The sequence below is a fragment of the Capra hircus genome, chromosome 19 (assembly GCF_001704415.2).
Source record: "Capra hircus breed San Clemente chromosome 19, ASM170441v1, whole genome shotgun sequence".
NCBI lineage: Eukaryota > Metazoa > Chordata > Mammalia > Artiodactyla > Bovidae > Capra > Capra hircus.
In genome coordinates this window covers 13,197,578-13,224,805 of record NC_030826.1, presented here as the reverse complement: position 1 = coordinate 13,224,805, position 27,228 = coordinate 13,197,578, and the positions used below count along the sequence as shown (strand labels likewise).

The window sequence follows — 27,228 nt, the reverse complement described above, 5'->3', positions numbered from 1 at the left end:
GGGTTGTTTTCAGTCTTGATATTCCAGGAAATGCTATAGCCAGTCACCTTAGAGAGTCCCTTGTGACCTTTTAGAACTTTCTAGAAGCAGTTCTCATGTTGCTATTTTTCAGGGGTCAAGTCCTCTCTGCTCATACACTTCTGAATACAGTAGATGTTGAACTTATCTACGAGGGAGAGAAGTATGTACTGAAGGTATGCTGAACCTCATAAAGTCTGTGCCATCTTTTTTGCCTCTGTCTTTGTCAGCGTGCTTCCTTTAGGTCAGGTGGTGGAGGGAAATTGTGGTTTATTGCAGGGCTGGGCCCTAGTGAAATTACAGTCATTATTAGTGTCAATAGCCTGTGTCAAAGCAGTATTTGATGAGTCTCTGAAAATATTTTCGCTGTTATTCAACTTCACATGTGCAACCAAGCGATGAAAGAGACAGAGAACCATCAGAGCAGGGAGATGTATCTAAGGTCCCCCTCTTCGCTTGCAGCAGGGCTGAGCCGTGCCCAAGCACTTGTTCTCAGACACCAGTGCCATGAACTTCTGTCCTCTCCAACAGAGCTTCCTTTAACTATTTTTATTTATTTATTTTATTTGGCTGCATTGGGTTTTAGTTGGAGCGTGCAGGATCTTTAACCGAGTCATGGAAACTCTTAGTTGTGGCATATGGGATCTAATTCCCTGATCAGGGATTGAGCCTGGGCCTCTCTCATTGGGAGCTTGGAGTCTCAGCCACTGGACTACCAGGGAAGTCCCATCTGATGGAGCTTACTCACCTCTCTGAGATACTGAAATTTTGTCTGGCACTCTCACTGGAAAGAACACACTGATTTGTCTCTTTGGTTTCTCATTTCTTAACAGGTGACTCGACAGTCCCCGAACTCCTACGTGGTGATCATGAACGGCTCGTGTGTGGAAGTTGACGTGCATCGACTGAGCGACGGTGGACTGCTCTTGTCCTATGACGGCAGCAGTTACACCACATACATGAAGGAGGAGGTGGATAGGTGAGTGGCTCTTTGGGCTCCGTTTGCTGATCATTGTACCAACATTTTTTCTCAGTAGGCGTGTTTAACTCTTGGGGTTTTCAAGGTCTTTTTGGGAAGTCTATTCTAATTTTTTTTTTAAATAGTACATGTACCTAATAAAAATTTCAAGACTATCAGTATTCTTTAAAATTAAAAACAATGTCTCTCTACCACTCTAGTGTGGACAGACAATGAAAAATAAATTCCCCTTTTTATAGGCTACTACTGTTAACAGTTTCTTATATGTCTTTACTGAAATTTTATATGCACATATAAGTTATATATATGTACATACTGTGTTTTTCTTTTAAACGTATTCACAAATTAAAGTAACCCCTAGTTCTGCACCTTATTTTTTCCTTTAACATATTGTACACTATTCAACTATTCAACACTAAACATTGTGTTGTTGTGATAATTAAATGAATTAACACATGGAAAGGGTGTAGACCATTGCTTGGAACTTAGTAAGAGTTTGAAACATGTTAGCTACTACATCATCAGCACCTTCATGTTTTTTTTTCTTCCTGCTCAATGGAGATTCCTGTTCTTTTTAATGGTCAGATACTCTTCCATTATATGGGTGTACCATAATTAATTTAATTTGACCATTATTGAAGGGAATTCTGGTTATTTGGCATTGTAAACAAAGATGCAGTAAATGTCTTGTGTGTCTGTGTGTGTGTCTGTACAATGAAGTTTTCAGGTTTTCTTAAGATTGACATTATTTTTACCTTTATTCTTTACAACTGAAGATGCTTTATTAACTTAGATATTCCCACTTATCTCCTAGATATCGCATCACAATTGGCAATAAAACTTGCGTGTTTGAGAAGGAAAATGACCCTTCGGTGCTGCGCTCACCCTCTGCTGGGAAGTTAATCCAGTACATTGTGGAGGATGGAGGCCATGTGTTTGCTGGCCAGTGCTATGCCGAGATCGAGGTCACGGTGGTCACTGGGCTTCCGGGTCATGGGAGGGAAGGTGGGGAGAGAGTTGGCTGGGATGGACTAGGACTCAGGAGTAACAGCAAGGAAGTAGAAAATAGAAAGGAAAGAGTATCTGTTTAATTGGGGTTATGAACCTTAGCATTTTATTCATTAAAAAAAAAATATTTGCTTGGCCGTGCCATATGGCATGTGACATCTTAGTTCCCCAGCCAGAGATTGAACCCGCACCCCTTGCATTGGAAACACGCAGTCTTAACCACTGGACTGCCAGGGACTTAAGGACTCCCTGAACCTTAAGGACTGAATCTTAAGGACTCCCCGAGTCTTACGACTCCCTGAATCTTAAGGACTCCCTGAATCTTAAGATTTTAAAAACACATTAAAAGCTCATACTTTTCCTTGGATAGATGAGGAGCCTCTAGTTCTAAAGAATAGATACTAGGCAGCAGCACTTATTGAGTGTTAGGTATTATGCTGAGTACTGGTTATACAGAAAAAGTAGGATAGGTGGAATGGGGCCTTGAAACAGACTTGTCATGAAATATGAATTTTGAGAAGGCTGAGCACAAAGTGCAGAGGGCCACCTGCCCCAAGTCAATATGGGGCTGGATGGGCAGCACGCGAATTCCTGAAAGAGGGGACTTTGATCTTGGCATTGAAAGATAGACAGTGGTAGACCAGATGGGGAAGGCCAGGCAACGCTGTTTAAAGGTGAAGGCACAGCATGTACAGAGGCACAGAAGCACGAGCGTGTGGTGCATAGAGGGAACTGCAAGTCCATACTGACATCGTTTGAGAGCAGACTGAGGTTTCATGGGAAATGGCAAGCAGAGATGCCAAATGAGTTGTCAGAATTTGAGATCACGAAGGACCTTATAAAACATACTCAAGGCTGGTGGTGTCACTGAAGGATATGACACAGAAAAGTGATGGAATAAGATTTAGGCTCTAGAATGATTGCTTCTAGTGGCCTTATTGGAGGTACATAGCATGTAAAGATGTCTATGGGGAGGTTGGGTTTTTTTCTTAGTAGTTTTTAAAAATTTATTTGACTGCACCAGGTCTTAGTTGCAACAAGCACACTCTTAGCTGTGGCATGTGGGATCTGTTTCCCTGGCTAGGCCCAAACCTGGGCCCCCTGTACGGGAAGTGCAGAGTCCTAGCCCCTGGACCACCAGGGAAGTCCCTGCTGGGAGATTTCTGAACTCCTCTAGACCAGAAATGATAAGGGGCTAAACCAAAAAGTTGGCAAGACAGGAAGATTTTTGAGAGAGGCTTAGAAGATATATACAACCTGGCTTGTGACTGGGAGATAAGGGAGAAAAAGGAGTGAGAATGATCCTTAGGTTTTGGTCTGGATATCATAGATAGACAGTGTAAGTACCTGGATCCACAGGTATGAGGAAGATAAATTGTTCATCATTTCTTGGTATAAGACAAGTCAAAACCAACCATGGCAAAAGTGGATTTAAACATTAGAAACGGGAACTATCAGTAGTTGTCATTAATCCCTAAAGCTAGGTCCTGAGAGATTTTAGTTTTCCTTGTAGGTGATGAAGATGGTAATGACCTTAACAGCCGCAGAGTCTGGCTGTATCCATTACGTCAAGCGGCCTGGAGCAGCTCTTGACCCGGGCTGTGTAATAGCCAAAATGCAACTGGACAACCCCAGCAAGGTCCAGCAGGCAAGTAGGCGGATAGACACTCTTAATATTGCTCTCCAAGAGCTGGGTACATGGTAGGGTTAGTCTGGAGAGGCAAGTGATCTCAGTCCTTGGTTTTCCAGTTTTTCCTTCAACTTTCTACCCTTCATTTTATGCCTTATGCCTTTGTATTTGTGCCTTTGGTATCATGCATCTAGAATGTGTAAGAGTTACTATGATATTAAGAATATGTGATTTTCCTCAAGATGCTTCTCTCTCGTTGTCACTGGATGTGTTAAAGGGAAGTCTTTCTTTCTTTTTAAAATTAATTAATTGCTCTGACTGCATCGGGTCTTAGTTGTGGCATGCGGGCTCTTTGTTTCTCTGTGCGGGCTTCTCTAGTGCAGCGTGTGGGTTTCTCTCTAGTTGTGGCACACGGGCTCAGCAGTTGCTCTGCACAGGCTTAGTTGCCCCACCACTTGTGGGATCTTAATTCCGCCTGGATGGCTGATTCTTAACCACTGGACAACCAGGGAAGTCCCTAAAGGGAAGTCTTGATTTTACATGATGAATCTAAGTTGCAGTGGTGTGTCTGGAGGTAGTGGATGACTTGATCTCTCATTGGGGTTGACAGGCTGAGCTTCACACAGGCAGTCTGCCACGGATCCAGAGCACAGCGCTCAGAGGCGAGAAGCTCCATCGAGTGTTCCACTATGTCCTGGATAATCTGGTCAACGTGATGAATGGATACTGCCTTCCAGATCCTTTCTTTAGCAGCAGGGTATGGATCACTTTTCTGAGGTGGGGTGGGGTAGGGGAACAGGTATACATCTTGGAGAATGGGTGTTCTCCAACGTAGTTTAAAATTCATATAGGGAATTTTTCTAAGAGGGAGGGAGATAGAGCTGTTTGACCAAAATTCTGCCGCTATTAGTTGTAGGATTTGAAGTCTTTATATCCTTGCTTCTTATCTCTGTCATTGATTTCACATTTAATTGGGATTTAAACCAGTAAACAAGGACAATGTTAGTTGTCTATATTATAATTTCAAAATAAGTACCGGCATACCTTGGGGATATTACAGGTTTGATTCCAGACTGCTGCAATAAAGTGAATATTACAAGAAAGAAAATCACACAAATATTTTGGTTTCCAGTGCATAGAAAAGTTATGTTTACATATTGATCAAGAACCTGCCTGCCAATGCAGGAGACATGAGATGTGGGTTCAGTCCCTGGGTTGGGACTATCCCCTGGGGGAGGAAATGGCATCCCACTCCAGTATTCTTGCCTGGAGAATCCCATGGACACAGGAACCTGGTAGGCTACAGTCCATGGGTCGCAAAGAGTCAGACACGACTCAAGTGACTTAGCAGGCACGTAGTCTATTAAGTGCGTAATAGCATTACGTCTAAAAAATGTACATACCTTAATTTAAAAATGTTTTCTTGCTAAAAAAGGCAAATCATCTCCTGAGCCTTTAAGGAGTTGTAATGGTTTTGCTGGTGGAGGGTTTGAAATACTAGAATTACCAAAATGTGACAAGAATTACCAAAATGTGACACAGAGACGTGAAGTGAGCAAATGCCGTTGGAAAAATGGTGCCAATAGACTTGCTTGGCACAGGTTTTACATGAAATCTTCAGTTTGTAAAGAAGAACACCGCGGTATTTGCAGAGTGCAATAAAGCAGTGCATAGTAGAGCGTGGTATGCCTATACTGTATGGTAGTGAATTCAGACATAATTTTCTTTGGGGGATGGTGTTAATTTTGTCCAGATCCTGTTTTATTGTTTCCTCCTTCTCAGGTGAAAGACTGGGTTGAACGGTTGATGAAGACCCTCAGAGACCCCTCCTTGCCTCTCCTAGAATTGCAGGATATCATGACCAGCGTCTCTGGTCGTATCCCACCCAACGTGGAAAAGTCTATCAAGAAGGAAATGGCTCAGTATGCCAGCAACATCACATCCGTCCTCTGCCAGTTTCCCAGCCAGCAGGTACTTGTAGACTAACGCTGCCATTTTCTGCTGGCTGCCCACACTAGGGTTCATGCAGTCGGAGTCCTTCCTGTTTGGATGCTCCTCACTGTCTAGATGTTGTACTTTTGAAGTTTTAAGCATTGTGCCCTTTACAAAACTGCCTCATGATACAAGCCCAGTAAGTTAAGTGTTGGGTGTGAAATGTAACGTATCTGTGGTTCAGAGAAAAGCATATTGGTCATGTACCCCATAGAGGTTTGTCCCTGGGGCTGCGCCCCTAGAAGTACTTCGTGATTCTAAAGCAGGCGGATATTTGTAGCTCTTTCATCAGAGACTTCCTCACCTCTGCAGCATGCTGATTACTCTGTGCCTCTGATCCAGACTTACATGTAGGGAGTAAAGCTGGACAAGTGGGGCATTAAGCGTGTCTTGCCCGTCAGGACCTCTGGTAAGGAGCTAGGTTTTGTGATGCACTCGTTAGTTCATCTGGCAAAGGGTGAAGAGACATAGAAGCTGCTTTCTTATTTATCATGAATGAACCCCTAAACTATGCCTCGTAGCATTCAGTTGCTCTCAACACGGGAAAGATAGAAATAATCATGTTACAATGACGAAGATTCCGATAGAGACACGGAGCAGAGAGCCGATACATGGACGCCGTGGGGGAAGGGGAGGGTGGTGTGGATTGGGAGAGCGCCACTGCCGTATACACTGCCACTGGAAAACAGGTAGCCAGTGGGAGGCTGCTGCACAATACAGGGAGCTCGGCGCCATGCTCGGTGATGACCTGGAGAGTAGAATGGGGGCGGGGGTGGCAGGGAAGCTCAAGAGGGTGCGATATATGTTCACCTGTAGCCGGTTCACTTCGTTGTACAGTAAAAATTAACACAACATTAAAGCAGTTATATTCCAATTAAAACAACAACAGCAGGATTCCTAGTGTTGATGCTATTATGCAGGCTAATGTTTTGGGTCCCTTTGTTGAGCTGGGCTTCATTTTTCTCTTTTCTTATACTTTAGATTGCCAACATCCTAGATAGCCATGCAGCCACACTGAACCGGAAATCTGAACGGGAAGTCTTCTTCATGAACACTCAGAGCATCGTCCAGCTGGTGCAGAGGTAGGTACATGGAACTCCAGAGTCCCAGATCTGCCCGTCCCCACACCTTCCTTCCTTCTCAGTAGTCACAAAGAGGTTTACCTTCAGGTCACCTTAGAGAACTTAGGAAGCACCTCTTATCTTAGAAAATACCTGTGTCTACTAAATATGTTAGAATTGTGAGCTAACTCTCCTACTCAACGTTTCTGATGACTTTCTATTCAGCATCTTTCCATCAATTATTAAGGCATGAATCTCACTGTTATCTTTTTTCCTTACAATTTCCCATGAACTCCTAATTTTTCTTCTGGCATCAGGCCCTCTTTGACGTTTACTCTTATTAGCTCATGGGATCAACTATTGGGATAAAGGTATCTTCATAGGACTTTTTCAACTTTAAGGTATTCATAAATTTTTCAGATTTCCCTTAGCCATTTCAAGGGTGTGGTGATCATTTTTGCTTAGCAGTGGGGGACTGAACCAGTGTGATGTTGGGTAGGGCTATCAAGTGGTTTTGGTTTTGTTTTCTCTTTCTCTCTCGTTTTTTCTCCATTTCTTATAAGAAAAAAAAAGTCTTGTCTGTGGCCACATTTCTTTTAGACTTGGATTTATGGTATTTATTTATTATTTTTGGCTGTGCTGGGTCCTCGTCACTGTGCATACACTCTCTCTAATTGTCATGAGCAGGGCTACTCTCTAGCTGCTGGCTACACTGGCTTCTTACGGTGGTGGATCTCCTGCAGAGCTCGGGCTCTAGGGCGTGGGGGCTTCTGTAGTTGCCGCACAAGCGTAGCTGCCCCACGGCACATGGGTTCCTCCCAGACCAGGGATCGACCCTGCGCATATTCTCAGCCACTGAATCACCGGGGAGGCCGGCTTGAATTTAAATTGACCAGGTTAATTGATTCTAGACTGGCTCCTGTCCTGTCCTATATGCATTCTATAGGAAGCCTAGTAAGCTTTGGGTTTATTATTTCATGGTTGGCTATTTAATGGTGTCGGCCTATCAGGATTTTCTTCTAGACTTGAATTTATGTTATTTATCTATACCTTCCTCTCTCTGCCTAGGTACCGCAGTGGCATCCGAGGACACATGAAGGCTGTGGTGATGGACCTGCTGCGGCAGTACCTGCGAGTAGAGACTCAGTTCCAGAACGGTAAGCTCCTTCCTGAGGCTCTGTACCCGAGAGCGTCTCCTTCCTGAGGCTCTGTACCCGAGAGCGTCTCCCCCCTGAGGCTCTGTACCCGAGAGCGTCTCCCCACTGAGGCTCTGTACCCGAGAGCGTCTCCTTCGAGGGCTGAGCGATAGCTGAGCCATTCCATCCTGTCACCACCACTTGACACGAACAACCGTCTTCCTCCTTTCCCCAGTCCCTTGAAAACTAAACTGCTCTGTCCCACTAGCACCAAGAAACAACAACAAAACACAGCTTGATGGGGCTGTGAATCAGTGTGCTTCTGCGAGAGGGCTGACATAATTTTTCTAGTAGAGATTAGCATTCCCCATTGGCCTCTTCTTGACCTTGTGTAGTGAGGGTTAGTTGAGTCAGACCAGGCTGAAATTGAGAAAGCCTACGAAGAGCTTGCGTCTCAGCAGCTCATCCATGGAATGAACCACAGGCATCTGAAAAAGGCTCAGATTTTCCAGTGCTTTTCAGTGTATTGTTTGGTTGGAATTTATCCGTCACTTTCTCTGTATAGTGTCACTAATGACTTACCACGTCTCTAAAGCACCGTGGCTAAGATTTTAAAGCTCCATACTGCGGATCCTGCTTTCTGCCACAAGATGGCAGTGAAACGCCACAGAGTTTGAAAGATTGCCTCTTCATGCTCTTTGCTCTGTTTTGCTCACTTTTCCATCCTTAAAGGATGACTCTGCCACTCATGACAAGCAGAAATACTCAAGTAAATATTGCAGACCGAATCTGGCAGTGTGTAAAATAATACGTCACAACCCAGTTGTCTTGATCCCACTAGTGTAAGCTTGATTAATATGTGAATCATTTATCATGTAATGGATAAGAAGAGGAAAAAACATGGCCATCATCTTAAGATATGGATGATACAAGCCTTTGACAAAATTGAATATCCATTCATGATAAGTCCTTGGCCAACTGAGAATGAAATAGTACTTTTTATCATGTAAAGTTCTCCTACAAAAAAATCTGTAGGATACATCATACATAGTGGTAAAATGTTGAAAGCAATCTCTTTAAGATTAAAAATAAGACAAGGATGCCTGCTATCATTACTGCTCTTCAGCATCGTACTGGATATCCCAGCTGCTTTTGTAAGGCAAGAAAAAGAATAAAAAAGTATGAGGACTGGAGTAAAGGATGGAAAAAAAGTACAGAAATACATCAGCCACTATTAGATATGACATGAGGTCTACCCGGAAAGCCTCAAAGTATCCACATGTTTATTATTAGAATTATTTAAAATCTAGCAAAGTTGTTGGATACAAAAGTCAGTATATGGGGCTTCCCTGGTAGCTCAGTGGTAAAGAATCTGCCTGCCAGCGTGGGAGATACAGTTTCGATCCCTGGTCTGGGAAGATCCCATATGCCACAGAGCAACTAAACCCATGTGCCATAACCACTTAGCCCACTCATGGCAACTCCTGAAGCCCACCCACCCTAGAGCCCGTGCTCCGCAACAAGAGAAGCCACCACAATGAAAAGCCTACACAGCACAGCTAAAGAGTAGCACCTGCTCTCTGCAGCTAGAGAAAAAAAGCTTGCGCCACAGCAAAGACCCAGCACAGCCAAAATAAATAAATTAATTAAATAAATTGAAAAAGTCAATATACAAAATTAAAATTTTATAATATAATAACAGTTTAGAAAAATATTCCATTTGAAATAGCAACCCAAAATATGAAATTCCGAGGAATAAGTCTAACAAAAAAAGTGCAACCTTTTTTGGAGAAAGTTGTAATCAGTAGAAACAATAAAGAAGATCTAGATAAATATCATGGCCTTGGTTTGGAATATATATATTTGCAAAGTGTTGATTCTCTCTGAGTTCATCTGTAGATTCATTGACTTTCCAATAAAAATCTTACTAGTGTATTTCTATGGAATTTGTCAGGCTAGTTCTATAATTCACATGAAAGAAAGGTAATCAAGATTCTTCTAAAGAAATACACTATGGAGGTATTTGTCCAGTTTAATATCAAGATTTGAGATAAAGCCATATTAATGAAGAGATAATGATATTGGTGTTAGGACAGATTAATGGAACAATGGAACATTGGCTGTTAACCCTCTGTTAATCCAGAGGCCGATATATGAAAAATTACTTGACAACAGGGCAGGTGTTTTAAGTCATGGGGAAAGGATAGTTTGCTACTGGTTAATGGATTATTCATTTGCCACCACCCCTCCAAAGGAAAAAAGATCCCTAGCCTAGACAAGCGGAGAAGGCAATGTTAAGCCACTCCAGTACTCTTGCCTAAAAAATCCCATGGATGGAGGAGCCTGGTAGGCTGCAGCCCATGGGGTTGCTACCTGTTGAACACGACTGAGCAACTTCACTTTCACTTTTCACTTTCACACACGGGAGAAGGAAATGGCAACCCACTCCAGTGTTCTTGCCTGGAGAATCCCAGGGATGGGGAAGCCTGGTGGGCTGCTGTCTATGGGGTCACACAGTTGGACACGACTGCAGCGACTTAGCAATAGCAGCAGCAGCAGCCTAGACAAGATGCACAAAAATTGATTCCAGATTAATTTAAAACTTTAACACGTACTAAAGGGGCAAAGCTACTCAATTTTTAGGAGAATATCCTTATGACCTCAAGACCAAGAAGATTTTGTCATGTAAGACCAGCAGGAACAAACTATAAAGGAAAAGGACAAATAAGTTGACCTCACTTTAGAACTTCTGTTCATGAAAAGATCCCGTAAAAAGACTTTGAAAATACAAGCCATAAAGTGGAGGAAGATATTTACAAATCATAACAACTGAGAAAGGATTAGAATCTATAGAGCGCTGCCTTGTGTCAATAAGTAAAAGATGACCTAATAGAAAAATGGGCAAAAGATAAAGATAATTTGCAGAAGAGGAAGCACACATGATCACACCCAAATGATCAATGAAAAGATGTTCGATCTTCTTACTAATTAGAGAGGTATGAAACAAAACCACAATAAGCTTGGCAAAAATTTAAAATTCACATCATCTTCCACGACTTCTATAAGCAGAAGTACAAATTGTTACAACCACTTTGGAAAACAGTTCATCAGTATGTAATGGAATTGAACTTATTTATGTTCTTCAACCTACCAATTTCACTCTTAGATGACATGCTCTAGAGAAACTGTTACACATGTTTATTAAGGAGACATATACAGGAGTGTTGGTGGCATCATTATTCATTAGTTAGTTAGTTCAGTCGCTCAGTCGTGTCCGACTCTTTGCGACCCCATGAATCGCAGCACGCCAAGCCTCCCTGTCCATCACCAACTTCCAGAGTTCACTCAGACTCATGTCCATTGAGTCCGTGATGCCATCCAGCCATCTCATCCTCTGTCGTCCCCTTCTCCTCCTGCCCCCAATCCCTCCCAGCATCAGAGTCTTTTCCAATGAGTCAGCTCTTCACATGAGGTGGCCAAAGTACTGGAGCTTCAGCTTTAGCATCATTCCTTCCAAAGAAATCCCAGGGCTGATCTCCTTTAGAATGGACTGGTTGGATCTCCTTGTAGTCCAAGGGACTCTCAAGAGTCTCCTCCAACACCACAGTTCAAAAGCATCAATTCTTCGGCCCTCAGCCTTCTTCACAGTCCAACTCTCACATCCATACATGACCATTGGAAAAACCATAGCCTTGACTAGATGGACCTTAGTTGGCAAAGTAATGTCTCTGCTTTTGAATATGCTGTCTAGGTTGGTCATAACTTTTCTTCCAAGGAGTAAGCGTCTTTTAATTTCATGGCTGCAGTCACCATCTGCAGTGATTTTGGAGCCCAAAAAAATAAAGTCTGATACTGTTTCCACTGTTTCCCCATCTATTTGCCATGAAGTGATGGGACCGGATGCCATGATCTTCGTTTTCTGAATGTTGAGCTTTAAGCCAACTTTTTCGCTCTCCTCGTTCACTTTCATCAAGAGGCTTTTTAGCTCCTCTTCACTTTCGTCCGTAAGGGTAGTGTCATCTGCATATCTGAGGTTATTGATATTTCTCCTGGCAATCTTGATTCCAGCTTGTGTTTCTTCCAGTCCAGCGTTTCTCACGATGTACTCTGCATATAAATTAAATAAGCATGGTGACAATATACAGCCTTGACGTACTCCTTTTCCTATTTGGAACCAGTCTGTTGTTCCATGTCTAGTTTAACTATTGCTTCCTGATCTGCATACAGATTTCTCAAGAGGCAGGTCAGATGGTCTGGTATCCCCATCTCTTGAAGAATTTTCCACAGTTTATTGTGATCCACACAGTCAAAGGCTTTGGCATAGTCAATAAAGCAGAAATAGATATTTTTCTGGAACTCTCTTGCTTTTTCCATGATCCAGCGGATGTTGGCAATTTGATCTCTGGCTCCTCTGCCTTTTCTAAAACCAGCTTGAACATCAGGGAGTTCACGGTTCACGTATTGCTGAAGCCTGGCTTGGAGAATTTTGAGCATTACGTTACTAGCGTGTGAGACGAGTGCAATTGTGCGGTAGTTTGAGCATTCTTTGGCATTGCCTTTCTTTGGAATTGGAATGAAAACTGACCTTTTCCAGTCGTGTGGCCACTGCTGAGTTTTCCAAATTTGCTGGCATATTGAGTGCAGCACTTTCACAGCATCATCTTTCAGGATTTGAAACAGCTCAACTGGAATTCCATCACCTCCACTAGCTTTGTTCGTAGTGATGCTTTCTAAGGCCCACTTGACTTCACATTCCAAGATGTCTGGCTCTAGATTAGTGATCACGTCATCATGATTATCTGGGTCGTGAAGATCTTTTTTGTACAGTTCTTCCGTGTATTCTTGCCACCTCTTCTTAATATCTTCTGCTTCTGTTAGGTCCATACCATTTCTGTCCTTTATCGAGCCCATTTTTGCATGAAATGTTCCCTTGGTATCTCTGATTTTCTTGAAGAGATCTCTAGTCTTTCCCATTCTGTTGTTTTCCTCTATTTCTTTGCATTGATCGCTGAGGAAGGCTTTCTTATCTCTTCTTGCTATTCTTTGGAACTCTGCATTCAGATGCTTATATCTTTCCTTTTCTCCTTTGCTTTTCACCTCTCTTCTTTTCACAGCTATTTGTAAGGCCTCCCCAGACAGCCATTTTGCTGTTATTCATTAATAGCAAAAAAGACTAGAAACAACCCAATTATACACAATTGTAGAGACTAGATAATTGAATTCTAGTATATTTCTGTATTGGATTAGTCTACAGCAGTGAAAATGGAGATGCATCTCCAAAACATAATGGTCAGGGAAAGAAACAAGGTACAGAAGGATCCAAACATCCCACTGTTGCCAAGTTAAAAACAGGGAAAGTGAATATATACATACATGGATACATATGTATATGTACACACACACATTTGTGATAAATGTGAAGAAGAGCCAAAGAACGATTAACGTAAAATTCAGTTTAGTGGTCATTTTTTTTTTTTCAATTAGCAATAATTGTGCCTCGGATAAACCTCATTGGCTATGATACTGCCACTACGCAAAGCTAGTGGTCATTTTTGAGGAGGAGCACATAGGATCCTTCAAAGATACTAAAAATGTTCTGACAGATGGTAGTTACTTGGGCGTTTATTCTTCTGAATGTATATTTCACAATAAAAAGTTTTTTGAGAAGAGGCACTTGGTAGCATTGCTTTCTGTCTGCTTAGTGTCTCTGCTGCCTCTCCCCTGGGTAAATGTTCTTCATATTTCCCCTGGCCCTAGATATATTTCTGTTATATTTCCCCTACCAAGATATATTTCTGTTGTCACTTTAAGGAGAAATATGAATTTATATAGGATAACCAACAGCTTCCATTTTGTCCCAATTGGATCTTTTATGAAATTGGCAGCTCTCTACATACTGAAGTTCACTGTTTTTTAAATATATTTAGTTTGATTTTGAAAAAAATCTTATGTCAGTCACTAATATTTAAAACAGATAAGGGACTTCCCTTGTGGTCCAGCAGTTAAGACTTTGCTTTTCAATGCAGAGAGTGTGGGTTTGATCCTAGGTCGGGGAGCTAAGATTCCACATACTTCCAGTCCCGAAAAAAACCCAAAACATAAATAGAAGCAATATTGTAACAAATTCAGTAAAGACTTTAAAAATGGTCCAAATCAAAATAATCTTAAAAAAAACCAAACAGATAAAAGCAGAGTTGCCTTCGTTGATTGTACTTGATGGTCTAGGAATACATGGCAGTGCAGTTTGAATGCCACTGTTCCAGTTTGTAACTTAACATGCAGTCTGAACTAGGTGATAATCCTGTAGTATTTTCATGATTTCATAAAAATTCTGACCCTTGAGACTGTTTGGATGCTCATTCTCCTTTGCGTGTAAATTTAATTCTGAGGTAAGCCGTTTTCTAAAGAACTGAACATTACTTATATCCCGTGGTGGAAGTCACCGTGGTCTACCTGAGGCTTATGCTTCTGTTGCAGAACATAGCTCTGCCAGTGAGAACTGGCCTGCCTCTGGTGGCCTTGTGAAAGGCCAATGAAAAGATGCATGCGATGCATGACTGTACTCTCCCTACAGACCTTTTACCTTCATGCAGGGTTCTTCCTGATCTCTGCCTTAGTTTTGATTGGGAATTCCTAGGCACTGCTTAACTACTTTGTGGACTTACAAGGGAAAATGTTGATTCCAGAGGAAGCAGCCATCCTTCTTGTGGATATTGATAAGTTTGGGTGTTTTAGTTTTGAACTAAAACCATGACTTCTAGTGGGGGTGAAGCAGTTTCAGTGAGTGAAACATGGAACCAGAATCTCTCGCTGGGGTTTAATGGTGTTGACATTTCTTTTTAAGTAGCTGAACCCTCTCTTCTAAGGAAACCATGTTGCTCAGGTTGTGTGCTCAGTCTTGTCCAACTCTTTGCAGCCCCATGGATGTAGCCCATCAGGGTCCAGTGTCCAGGGCATTCTCCAGGCAAGAATCCTGGAGTGGGTAGCCATTTCCTACTCCAGAGGATCTTCCCAACCAGGGATCAAACCAATGTCTCTTGAGTCTCCTGCATTGGCAGGCGGACCCTTTACCACGAGTGCCACCTGGGAAGCCGAAGGAAACCATTGCAGGAAGCTAAATAAGAGCTTAGAGTAAGGATAGGGAATCTCAGGCCCTAAGACACACCCTTCCCCACCTGTTAAAATTTTTAAATGAAAATAAGACTTAGAGAAGTAAAGTGATTTGCCTAGGAGTGCATCACAATTTGGTAACAGAGCTAAGCTTTGAGCCCAGGGCTTTTATACCAGAAGGAAATGGCAACCCACTCCAGTATTCTTGCCTGGAGAATCCCATGGACGGAGAAGCTTGATGGGCTACAGTCCATGGGATCGCAAAGAGCCGGACACGACTGAGCGACTTCACTCACTCACTCACCTGACTCCTAGCTCAGAGTTGTTCTTAATAAACCACACTGCCAATTCTATAGAAATCTACCTAAGAAAATTCTCAGGATGTTTCTTCTCACTGCTTATTAATTTGCTAAATAGCATGTAAATGTGAATGTGCGTATGTGGGTGGTGACCAGTTCTTTTTGCTGCTTGCAGGTCACTATGACAAATGCGTGTTCGCCCTCCGGGAGGAGAACAAGAGTGATATGAACACTGTACTGAACTACATCTTCTCTCACGCTCAAGTCACCAAGAAGAATCTTCTGGTCACCATGCTTATCGTGAGTACCGTTTCCCAGAACCTGTAAGGATGGTTGACGATACGAAAGAAAGTGTTTCTCCCTGTGATGGCTCTGGTCAGGGGAAAAGCTCCTGCCTTGTGTGATTCTAGGATGGGCGGGGCTTGGGTTGTGGGTTAATAGTTTCTCATGCCCGTCTTTGCCCTTGACCTGAAGGAACCTGGTCCAGTTGGGAAAGAACTGTTCTGCCAATTATTCATATCATTTTTAAAAATTAATTCATTTTTTTTAATTGAAGGATAATTGCTTTACAGAATTTTGCTATTTTCTGTCAAACCTCGACATGAATCAGCCATAGGTATACATATATCTCCTCCGTTTTGAACCTCCCTCCCATCTCCCTCCCCATCCCACCCCTCTAGGTTGATACAGAGCCCCTATTGGGGTTTCCTGAGCCAAACAGCAAATTCCCCTTGGCTATCTATTTTACATATGGTAATATAAGTTTCCATGTTACTCTTTCCATACAACTCACCCTCTCCTCCCCTCTCCCCATGTCCATAAGTCTATTCTCTATGTCTGTTTCTCCATTGCTGCCCTGTAAATAAATTATTCAGTACCATTTTTCTAGATTCCACTTATATGCATTAGAATATGATATTTCTCTTTCTCTTTATGACTGACTTCACTCTGTACAATAGGCTCTGGGTTCATCCACCTCATTAGAACTGACTCAAATGCATTCCTTTTTATGGCTATGTAATATTACATTGTGTATACGTACCACAACTTTATTCAGTCATCTGTCGATGGACATCTAGGTTGCTTCCAGGTTCTAGCTATTGTAAATAGTGCTGCAGTGAACAGTGGAATACATGTGTGTTTTTCAGTTTTGGTTTGCCCTTGGTATGTGGCTAGGAGTGGGATTGCTGGGTCATATGTTGGTTTTATTCCTAATTTTGTAAGGAATCTCCATACCGTCTTCCATAGTGGCTGTATCAATTTACATTCCCACCGACAATGCGAGAGCGTTCCCTTTTCTCCACACCCTCTCCAGTATTTATTGTTTGTGGACTTTATTATGATGGCCGTTCTGATTGGTGAGAGGTGATATCTCACTGTGGTTTTGATTTGCATTCCTCTAATAATGAGCGATGTTGAGCATCTTTTCATGTGTTTGTTGACCATCTGTATGTCTTCTTTGGAGAAATGTCTGTTTAGGTCTTTTTCCCACTTTTTGATTGGGTTGTTTGTTTTTCTGGTATTGAGTTTTATGAGCTGCTTATATATTTTGGAAAGTAATCCTTTGTCAGTTGTTTCATTTGCTTTTTTTTTCTCCCATTCTGAGGGTGGTCTTTTCACCTAGCTTATCGTTTCCTTTGCTGTGCAGAAGCTTTTAGTCAGGCCCCACTTGTTTGCTTTTGTTTTTATTTCCGTTGCTCTAGGAGGTGGGTCATAGAGGATCTTGCTTCAATTTATGTCATTGGGTGTTCTGCCTAAGTTTTCCTCTAAGAGTTTTATAGTTTCTGATCTTCCGTTTAGGTCTTTAATCCACCTTCAGTTTATCTTTGTGTATTAAGAAATGTTCTAATTTCATTCTTTTACATGTAGCTGTCCAGTTTCCCTAGCACCATTTATTGAAGGGGCTTATTCATATCATCTTACACAAGAACTCAAAGCCCTTGACTCCACTTAAAGCTGCCTCATGTTCCCCCATCCCTGTTGTCACTCATGACAGTGGCTTTAAAATGGAGTCTTATCTAGCCAACGCTGTTGTTTAGTTGCTGAGTTGTGTCTGACCCTTTGGTGACCTCAGGGATGGTAGCCCACCAGGCTCTTCTGTCCATGGGATTTCCCAGGCAAGGATTCTAGAGTGGGTTACCATTTCCTTCTCCAGGGGATCTTCCCGACTCTGGGATCAAACCTGTGTCTTCTCCATTGGCAGGTGGATTCTTCTCCACTGAGCCACCAGGGAAGCCCTATCTAGCCAGTGTACTGTCCCATTATCACTTTTGTTTGTTCTATGAATGTAAGCAATGGCTCTCATATCCAAAACTTAATAACAAAAAATAACTGTTAGAAGTCTAGTACTGTTCCTTCCCGACTCAGAAAACACTTCAGTTTATTCCTCATCTTCTTTGATCCCTTTCTGTCTTATTTATATGGACGTCTAAGCTCAGATTATTGTGTTGGTAGTAGATACATGCTTTTGTCCCCATAACTCAGTAATTTGAGAATTAGTGGAAAGAGGCAGTGAGAAGTGAGATTGGTAACACGAGTGGGACTGATGCACGTTTGCCCAGTGGGTAGAGTTTCTGTGGGCTGGAAGATTTCTAAAGATGATCTGTAAGTTCTCCACTCGTTGTTTTTTCTCACTCGTTCTAGGAATCAGAGGACAGCAGGACTCGTCCTCAATGCCTCCCCCCACCAGTCCCATCCCACGAACAATCTCCTGCTCCATGAACAATTAATTGCCTTGCTGCTACATGTTTGTGTTTTGGGGAGACTATATTACCTTTTTGCTCCCATGGTTTTCTTTCTTGCCTTTTTGTGGGATTGGCATTCTTGGCACCTTAATTCCATCCTTTATTCTTAGAGGGAAAAAAACTACACATCTTCTGCTTTATTTTATTTCATGGTTCAGAGTGAAGGGAAACTATCTGCTTCACATCTCTGGTTAGCAACAGTGCCCCTCTCTCAGTTATCTGCCTAGGTGGCTAACTCTGGAGGATATAACATTTTTTAGAAATAGCCACTTTAAAAAATATGTAATCATAGGGAGAGTTCATTACCTTTGCTACCCTAGAATGGCTAGACGGTGGGGAAACCAGCAGATGCATTTGAAAGGAAAAAAAAAATATCAGCACAATGTAATATTTCAACTTCTCCGAGTGATAGGTTTCGGCAAAGAAGATATTACCTTTGGCAACCTGCTGATTTTCTTTTTCTCAACTGGAAGAGGGAAGAAACCTCTGACTAATTAGATTTTTTCCTTAAATTTTAATGAAAGGGATTGCTAATTCTCATTTGGTTAAAGCCAAGACTTTCCTGGCAGGAAAGGGCAATGATGAGGATGTGGAAGAATCTGTCAGTTTGGACCTAAAAATGGGGTAGAATTTGCCATTTTCGGAAGCTAATTATAGTGAGTTTTCATGTTAGTATGATTACCTTTTTAAGGACTTAACAGTTTTTCTGCACTAAAAATAGACCAAAGCCCAGAAACCTTGGAGCAGCAGAAGAGTAATGATTGTCCAAGACTGTCGCTGGGTTTCTTAAATTCTAATTTGTAAGATATAGGGGCTCGGCTCGCTCCTTTTGCGGAGTGATTGTAAGTAACGCTTGCCTTAAGAATCTCATTATTGGAACACGGAGCCATATTTCCTCAGAGAATTCTGGAGTAGCTTTGAGCCGGGGCTGTTCATTTCTCAAGTAATCACGCTGGTGTGATGGAGAGAGAAAATGGCAGCTGTTCGGAGCTCAGGCCTTCAATTTTCTTCAGAGTCCAGTCACTCAAGTGTGTAATTACACGGGGGGTGCTGCAGAGGCGTTGGGCCCTGTCAGAGAGCTGGTTTGAGGCTGTGCTTTCTGCTTTTGCCAGTCAGGACAGGCAGAAGCCAATGGGACTCTGGCTTGCTGCTAGTTCTTTTTTTTCCCCACCTTGTCATCCTGATTACTTCTTACCTGCGTGGATGGTACCCAAACTTTCTTTCCAGCAGGCCAAGCACTTTGGAGAAAAGAGTCATTTGTTTAGTGTTTTGGTTTAGATGAATAGGAAGGAGAGGAGGAGGACGGGGAGGAGGGGCTGGGAGGAGGGAGAGGGAAGGGGAGGAGGGGCTGGGAGGAGGGTCTGGGAGGAGGGAGAGGGAAGGGGAGGGGGAAGGGGAAGGAGAAGGAAGGTTGAAGATGTGAACCAGAAAGATGGATTCTTCCTTTTCTTTCTTTTGGCATTTCACATTTGTCTTTAAAAAAAAAACAACAAAAGAAAACTTGGTAAACATCTGTAGGCTTTTATATCATTAAATTGCTTTTGAAATATCAGTTGTTTTGACCTCGTCCCAGAGATTTGGAAAACAAGAAGTTAATTGCTGTGACTGAGCTGAGGATCAGCCAGCAGTGACTTGGGGAGCTGGGATGAAGGCTGGGACAGGGCTGTTCTCCGATCTGCCTTCTTCCGGGTGGGGGGTGTCCCATCCCCCACCTCACGTCTGCATTAGTGGGGGTAGCTGATAAAAGCCATTTCAGCTGTTTGGATTACTCTCTCTAGTGGCCATCACCTGGGTATGGCAGCGTTCCATTCCCCCAGCTTGCATTCTCTGTTGGTTCCCCTTTCTTTGCTTACCTTGGCTTCCTGATCGATGGTTGTGTGCCCAGCATGCCCATCTCTGCCTTCTAGAAGTAGGACTGTCGATGGTGTGCTTTGCTGAACTAGACAATGATGTCTGGGACTTTTGAACCTAGAGGGTGGGAATCAAGAAGATCAAGCCTCTGTGAATCAGTGTTGCAGCTGCTCTGAGGAAGCCACCCTGCCTTCCAGGTGGTGGCATCACTTGCCTCATAGTCTCACTAGCAAATTTCGTCCAATCTTGCGCTGTATCTGGAGAGCAGAATATCAAGTAAAACGCTAAAGTTTTGTCCAGTTTTCTCCATGTGGAGGAACATGGTGCCACATTGAAACCAAAGGAAGTTTATCTTTCGAAAGCTCTTATTTCTCAATTTTATAGGAAAATGCTAGGACATTGTTTCTATTTGCTCAGAGATGTTTGACTCTTCAGCCAAATTTTGTGCTGATGAAAAGGCTCAACCTCTTCACAGCTCTCGACGAAAGAGTGTGTGTCTTGTGCCCACCTTGACTCTGAGTGGCCTTCCCTCGCTACTTGCCTTATTTCTGGGGTAGTCCACATGAACGTTTAATGACCCGTGCTTTGCTAGGAGTAGTGGCGTGCCCGTGAGCCTCTGATTTGGTTTAGAGAGCGCGGCCCTTAATTGCTCAGTCATACCTGACTCTTGGTGACCCCAGGGACTGCAGCCCGCCAGGCTCCTCTGTCCTCAGGGGTTCTCCAGGTAAGAATACTGGAGGGGGTTGCCATGCCCTCTTCCAAGGCATCTTCCCAACCAAGGGATGATCAAACCCGGATCTCCTGCATTGCAGGCAGATTCTCTACTGACTGAGCCGCCAGGGGAGCCCAGAGCATTTAAACACCCTTCTATCCTTCTCTCAACATAGCCGCAAATAATTTTGTCCAATATATAATAGAGGAGAAAAGTCTTTCTCAGTAAACTCAGGTTTCCTGAATAAGGGTGATATTAACATTTCTTGTTAAACCTGCCCCGCAGCATTTTTGAGCTGGTAGGAAGTTGCTGAATGGCACAGGGTTAACCCCAGCCTGGTGCTCTGTGATGACCTAGAGGGGTTAGCATGGAGGAGGGGAGGGAGACTCAAGAAGGAGGGGATATATATATAATTATGACTGAATTGGGTTGTACGGCAGAAACCAAAGCAACATTGTAAAGCAGTTTTCCTCCAATTAAAGAATTTTAAAAACATCTAGCTGTGACCGGACGAAGTTGCCAGTCCATTTTTGGTTTGGGGATTGGTGCCTCACCCAGCTGGACAGTAGTTAATGTGTCAAGAATATTACCCATTATATCACATTCTTCTCATTTTGAATTGCCTTCACATTTTAGGATGTGAGGATCAAGTTGGCTGTATGGGGCTCTCCTGGAAGTCAGCTGCATAACTTTGGTGGAAGTTTTGACATTTAAGCATGCTTGTTATATTTCTGCAAATCTGAGCTATTCCTTGTGATTAGCTACCACCCAGGTTAAGAATGAAAACAAGAAATAAGTGTGTGCTACCAACCTTAGCCATTACTAAATAATTTTCATCTTGGCTTGCAGATTTACGCAGGTAATCCCCAAACCAGGGGGTAGGCTCTTTGAATGAACCTGCCTCTCTTCACTGAGGAAACACATGCTGGCACCATCACCCTTTAGTGTTAACTGTTACAGAATGTTCAGCAGAGTCAGATAGGGATGCTGGGCTGTCCAGTGGTCCAAAGGACATCTGTGTCTAGACCAGAGACCCATAAACTTCCCCTTGGAGGTTTACATCTTAGGATGGGTGGTTCTGCTAACAGAATCATCTTCCATCCCTCACGGTTTCTTTCAGGGCCTGATCTCTGTGTTGAGGCTAAGGACAGGAGAGGATTGAGAAGATTACTCTACATGCCAATTTCCTATTGCCAGTCTTTTCCTGAGTTCTAGTGATGACAGTGGAGAAAATTATATACAAATGCAAAATTTTCAAGACATGATAATTTTTTTATTTTTAATTGTTTTCTCTTTTATTTTTTAAATTATGAAAGTATGATAACACACTAAGAGACTTGGGATATGGAGAACAAACTCACATATAGTTCTGCTATATATTACAATTATTTTTTAAGTAGATAAATTAGGCTTTTTAGTTGGAGTTTCAATATCAAACTCTCAAAAATGAATAGAATGAACATACAGAAAAGTAGAGGATATAGGAGTCAAGGCATGATAAATTAATGGAAGTAGTGGTTTATTCATACTGTGTTTGATATTTCATATTCCAGAAAGGTCTGGTTTCTGCACTCTATCACTGGGAGCCCAGGAAGATTGTCAAGTGGTGATCGTGAATGAATAATTACTTCCGTCTTATTTTTTTCTAACCTCCATAGTTCACTTTTCTCACCGAAAGCAAGCTTCTCTACCCCCTTTTCTCACCCCTTCTCTCTCATACTAGAAAGAAGAAATGAAAAGGTTTTACTTTTAAGTAGTTTTGTGTGTGTGCGCTTTAGTTAGAACATGATCTGTAGTTAGACAAGCTGGTAACTCCATTTTTATTTGATTATTTTAATGTAATCTGGAAAGGTCAACCTGGATTGTCCATATCAAATCCAATATAGGTTGAGTAGGTGGCTGGTGTTTCTGTTTTGTTGTGCTGACTTTTATTGTTGGCTTGTGTTTGTTTTTGTTGTATTGAGAGTTTAGCCTGGCTTTTTGCAGAGTGGGCTTCCCTGGTGAATAGCTGAGTCTGTTACCTAGGACATCACTTAGGTGTTGGGATCTTTCAGAGGGTAGTTCTGAAGACTGGAGTAAGTACCTCAGAAAGGATTATCTTTCTTAGGTAAAGAGGGATTTAGGTAGGAAAAGTTTATCCTGTTTTCCCTACCCACTGTTATCTCTTCTTTCCTTCCATTTTGTTTTGGTCTTGTTGCTGGTGATTTTATTTATTTTGTTTGTTTCTTGGCTTCGCTGTGCAGCTTGCAGGATCCCAGTTCCCCAGAAAAGAAAAGAAAGTGAAGTCACTCAGTCGCGTCCGACTCTTTGCAACCCCATGGACTGTAGCCTACCAGGCTTCTCCGTTCGTGGGACTTTTCAGGCAAGAATACTGGAGTGAGTTGCCATTTCTTTCTCCAGAGGATCTTCTTGACCCAGGGATTGAACCCAGGTCTCCCATGTGGGCAGCTGCTTTACCCTCTGAGCCACCAGGGAAGCCAGGAATCAAATCTGGGCTCTCAGCAATGAAAGCGCGGAGTCCTAACCATTGGGCAGCCGGGGTGTGCAAGTGCTGGTGATTTTGTATATTCCCTTGAAATTCTGTTTTGCTCCTAAGTTCTCAGTAAAAGATGAGACTTATATTATATTTTCTCTCTGCTCTTTCTTTTGTGCCCTGGGATGGGACGAACAGGTCCTTCAGTCTGTGATCATATGCTCAACCAAGCCCTAAATTTACAGTCACTTTCTTCTTCCACTCAGATGAGTGAATCAGTTCAGTTTAGTTGCTCAGTTGTGTCCGACTCTTTGTGACCCCACGGACTGCAACACGCCAGGCCTCCCTGTCCATCACCAACTCCTGGAGCTTACTCAAAGTCACGTCCATTGAGTCGGTGATGTCATCCAACCATGTCGTCCTCTATCGTTCCTTTCTTCTCCCGCCTTAGACTTTTCCCAGCTTCAGGGTCTTCTCCAGTGAGTCAGCTCTTCGCATCAGGTGGCCAAAGTATTGGAATTTCAGCTTCAGCATCAGTCCCTCCAATGAACACCCAGGACTGATCTGCTTTAGGATGGACTGGATGGATCTCCTTGCAGTCCAAGGGACTCTCAAGAGTCTTCTCCAACACCATAGTTCAAAACCATCAATTCTTTGGTGCTCAGCCTTCTTTATAGTCCAACTCTCACATCCATGCATGACCACTGGAAAAACCATAGCCTTGACTAGACGGACCTTTGTTGGCATGAGTGAAAACAGTATTTGTACTTCCTTAACTGTAAATACCGTCACGTGGTTTACTACTCTGGAGCAGACCTCTGGTCGTGGATTGGGGAACCAGAAAATAGTTCCTGCTTTAAAATGTTTCAGAGACTGTCTTTCCAGCGTGCTCACGTTGAGTACTCCAAAACCGTTTACCCTGTGACGTGGAAGGTGGCAGGGATTGTAGAAACAGCGCTTGGGGAAATGTGTGTCTGCCCCCAAAGCCCCACACCTGTACTGCTGTGGTGAAGGACTATAAGGAGGATCCCTGAGATGGGGAAGGTTTAAGATGAAATGGAGATTCCTTAAGAAAAAGGCAATAATCGAGAAAGGGGAAAGATTAAAAGGCAGCAACAGGAAGCCATTTAGGATCTGGCTGTCTTTCATGTCCTGTTTGATAGTGGGATGAGAGAGAATATTAAAAAAAAGACTAACATATAAAGGCAGTTATTTCAAACTCCAAGTAGAGGGAAACTATGTGATGTGGTATTCAGAACTACTGTTACTGATCACTCTGTAAATTTCAAGAATGACAGGCATTTATAAAAACTCCATCTGCAGCGTTTTTTTTTTTTTTTCAGTTTAGATGAAAATTACATAGATAATGGGTGAATTTAGGGAATAAACTGATATTGCACTGGAGAAGAAATGTTTTCTCAAAATATGATAGAGATTTTTTCTTCTTAAATTTTTTAAATTTTTTGGAGACTAAGGGCCCAATCTTGAATTACACCATGGATCACATAGTAGGAGCTTGGTTTTCCCCTATAATGCATCTAAGGATTCACCACATTTAGGTATCATGGAATGGTTCTTGGTACAGCAGGAGGATACATGATTTGGGGTATAGAATTGTCAGCATGTGTTTCTAAATGAGTAATTTGTGCTTATGTTTCTGTTCTGTACCCTCCTGGGATGCTGGACATTTGGTTTGTGAAGTGAAAATCACCAGGAGTGGTTCCTTTTGCCTTATTCTTCCTTCTTTCCAAAAGTGGAAGAGGGACCAAGAAAGCTTTTAGGCCTTATATTATTTAAAACCTATTAAAAGTTTGAGACATCATCTGTTATTTTTTTTTATCCAGGATCCCTTGTCCCTTTTTAATGGTCTCTGATGACTTCTGCGTGTTTAAAGTGTAGCGTTGGTTCACAAAGAAATGCATTAGGAATTTTGAGCCTGATTGGCCAAGGGCCTTGGGCTTCTCCTTGGCAGCAGCTTCCTCTGGGATCTCTTTACTGCACTGTTCAGGATAAAGGTAACAGGACGTTTGCATCTTAGGAATCCAGCTGTCTTTACTTTGTTTTTATTTCCTTGTCCCAATTCAAAGTTCTCACCACCTCAGTTCTTCTTTTTAAGCTTCTTATTTTGTACTGTGGTATAGCCAATTTAGGGCTTCCCCAGTGGCGTTAGTGGTAAGGAACCCACCTGCCAATACAGGAGACATAAGAGATGTGGGTTCGATCCCTGGGTCGAGAAGATCCCCTGGAGGAGGGCATGGCAACCCACTCCAGTATTCTTGCCTGGAGAATCCCATGGACAGAGGAACCTGATGGGCTACAGTCCATGGGGGCTGCAGAGTCTAACACAGCTGAAGCGACTTAGCAGCAGCAGAATAGCCAATTTAACAATGTTGTGATAGTTTCAGGTGAACAGGGAAGGGACTCGGCCACACGTTTACAAGGATCCATTCTCCCCCAAACCCCCCTCCCATCCAGGCTGCCACATAACATTGAGCAGAGTTCCGGGTTTAGTTCTTTTTAACATGAATGTGTATGTTGTCACATTAACAATTAGGATCAGCTGTGTGGCCGGGACCCCACCCTCACTGATGAGCTGCTGAATATCCTCACGGAGCTAACTCAACTCAGCAAGACCACCAACGCGAAGGTGGCACTCCGAGCACGCCAGGTAAGGACGTGAGTTGGTTATCCGGAGGGAGGAACGGTCTTCACAGGCTGGGCCGTCCATTCCGTGAGCTCTTCCCCAGCACCTTCCAAAGGTCATGCAGTTTCCCACATATGTCTCATTGCCTTCAGGACAAATGTTCTCATGTGTTGTATGTTTTTTTTAAGAGAATGGAAAAGATTAACCTCACATTTCTTTAAAATAGGAACCCACCCCCATCATAAAGTCCTGTTACCATTCCCTGTTAAGTCAGGTGGAGGAAAGGAACCTGAAGGAAGACAATAGGTTGAATATTTCTTACTTTACAAAGGGAGCTTAGGAGCAGCTGAAACTTTTAAGTGTATAGCAAAACATCAAGTGTGGAAAGCAAAAAGATGAAATGACTCTTCGGTGCTGGCAATCAGCGCAACCCCAGAGCAGTCCAGTTAGTTTCACCCTGTAGTCTGCATTTCCACTCCAGAAGGTTTCAGCAGGGAAGCCAGGGTTTGGCACTCCCTTTGTGTTTTGTGTTCCAGTGTGCGGGCATCGACAAGGAAGCAGCATTTGAAGCTGTTCAGTGACCTTCTGCTTTCTCTACAATTGTATCCATGTCACTGAATTACTCAAAGTTACTGAACCTCTGAGCGACCTGCTGAGGGTATTCAGGTCCCACCATGTCCCTCTTTGTCTGCGACACTGCTGTCTTTCTCTCTGCCCCTCACACGTATGGGTGTCACATCCTGATGCCCTCTCCTCTACCGAGTACCTGGAGCTGTCGGAGCAGCTTTTCCTAGTCTGTCTCTCCCCTTTAGAGTTACAAGAGGCTAGCTCGGCAGCGTCCACCTTCCCCACAGCTGCTCCCTGCCAGACCTGATTCCCAATTAACAGCTAGTCATGCAGTCCCCAGCTCCAGCGGCTTCACAGGGCTAAACCACTGGCACTGATTGAGCTTGATGGAGGTTGTTTACTCTCCCTTCCCTCCCCCGGCCCCCCCACTGGAGATCGCTCACTACGCAAATCATGGCGAGAGTCACCTGAGACGCAGTACTCGGTGGCCCTGGCTTCCTGTTACAGGCCCCAGAAGTTGTGGTACTTAGTCTCTGTTTTATCTTTGATGTCTGCACATCCAAATTTGTATTTATTGCTTCTGTATCAGAGCTGCCTAATGGGAGCCTAGAATAATCACTCCCTCAGGAACTTAACGCCTCTTATTTTGCTCTCACTCTAGGTTCTTATTGCTTCCCATTTGCCATCATATGAGCTTCGCCACAACCAAGTCGAGTCTATCTTCCTGTCCGCCATTGACATGTACGGACATCAGTTCTGCATCGAGAACCTGCAGGTATTCGTGCATTACAGCCCTTTTCTACCCTCTGCACTGCTGTCCCCTTTATTCCCAAGCATAGCCTAATTAAGTAATCAGTTTCAGTCAATTATGATTTTCTGTGTAATAAAGTTTCATCCCTTGACTTTATAAGACGATTTGTACTTTTTTCTTTTCCCCATAAAAATGCTGTTAGGATTGTGGCTTAGCTTAAAGGTTGCATCGGCTGGCCTTGATGGATGTGTCC

The 27,228-nt window shown here is 42.9% G+C and overlaps 1 protein-coding gene across 7 annotated transcripts in view; it reads left to right on the top strand.

Annotated features, from left to right (window-relative positions):
- ACACA (acetyl-CoA carboxylase alpha) overlaps nt 1–27,228 on the top strand; it is a 287,918-nt gene that overhangs the window by 127,089 nt on the left and 133,601 nt on the right. For all 7 annotated transcript variants that reach the window (XM_018064168.1, XM_018064170.1, XM_018064174.1 and 4 more), the window contains 11 exons: nt 113–194; nt 852–997; nt 1,812–1,962; nt 3,519–3,653; nt 4,246–4,392; nt 5,418–5,606; nt 6,609–6,709; nt 7,757–7,845; nt 15,409–15,533; nt 25,568–25,681; nt 26,886–26,999. In XM_018064168.1, the coding sequence (XP_017919657.1) occupies nt 113–194; nt 852–997; nt 1,812–1,962; nt 3,519–3,653; nt 4,246–4,392; nt 5,418–5,606; nt 6,609–6,709; nt 7,757–7,845; nt 15,409–15,533; nt 25,568–25,681; nt 26,886–26,999 (1,393 nt within the window). The remainder of the gene's footprint in view (nt 1–112; nt 195–851; nt 998–1,811; nt 1,963–3,518; nt 3,654–4,245; nt 4,393–5,417; nt 5,607–6,608; nt 6,710–7,756; nt 7,846–15,408; nt 15,534–25,567; nt 25,682–26,885; nt 27,000–27,228) is intronic.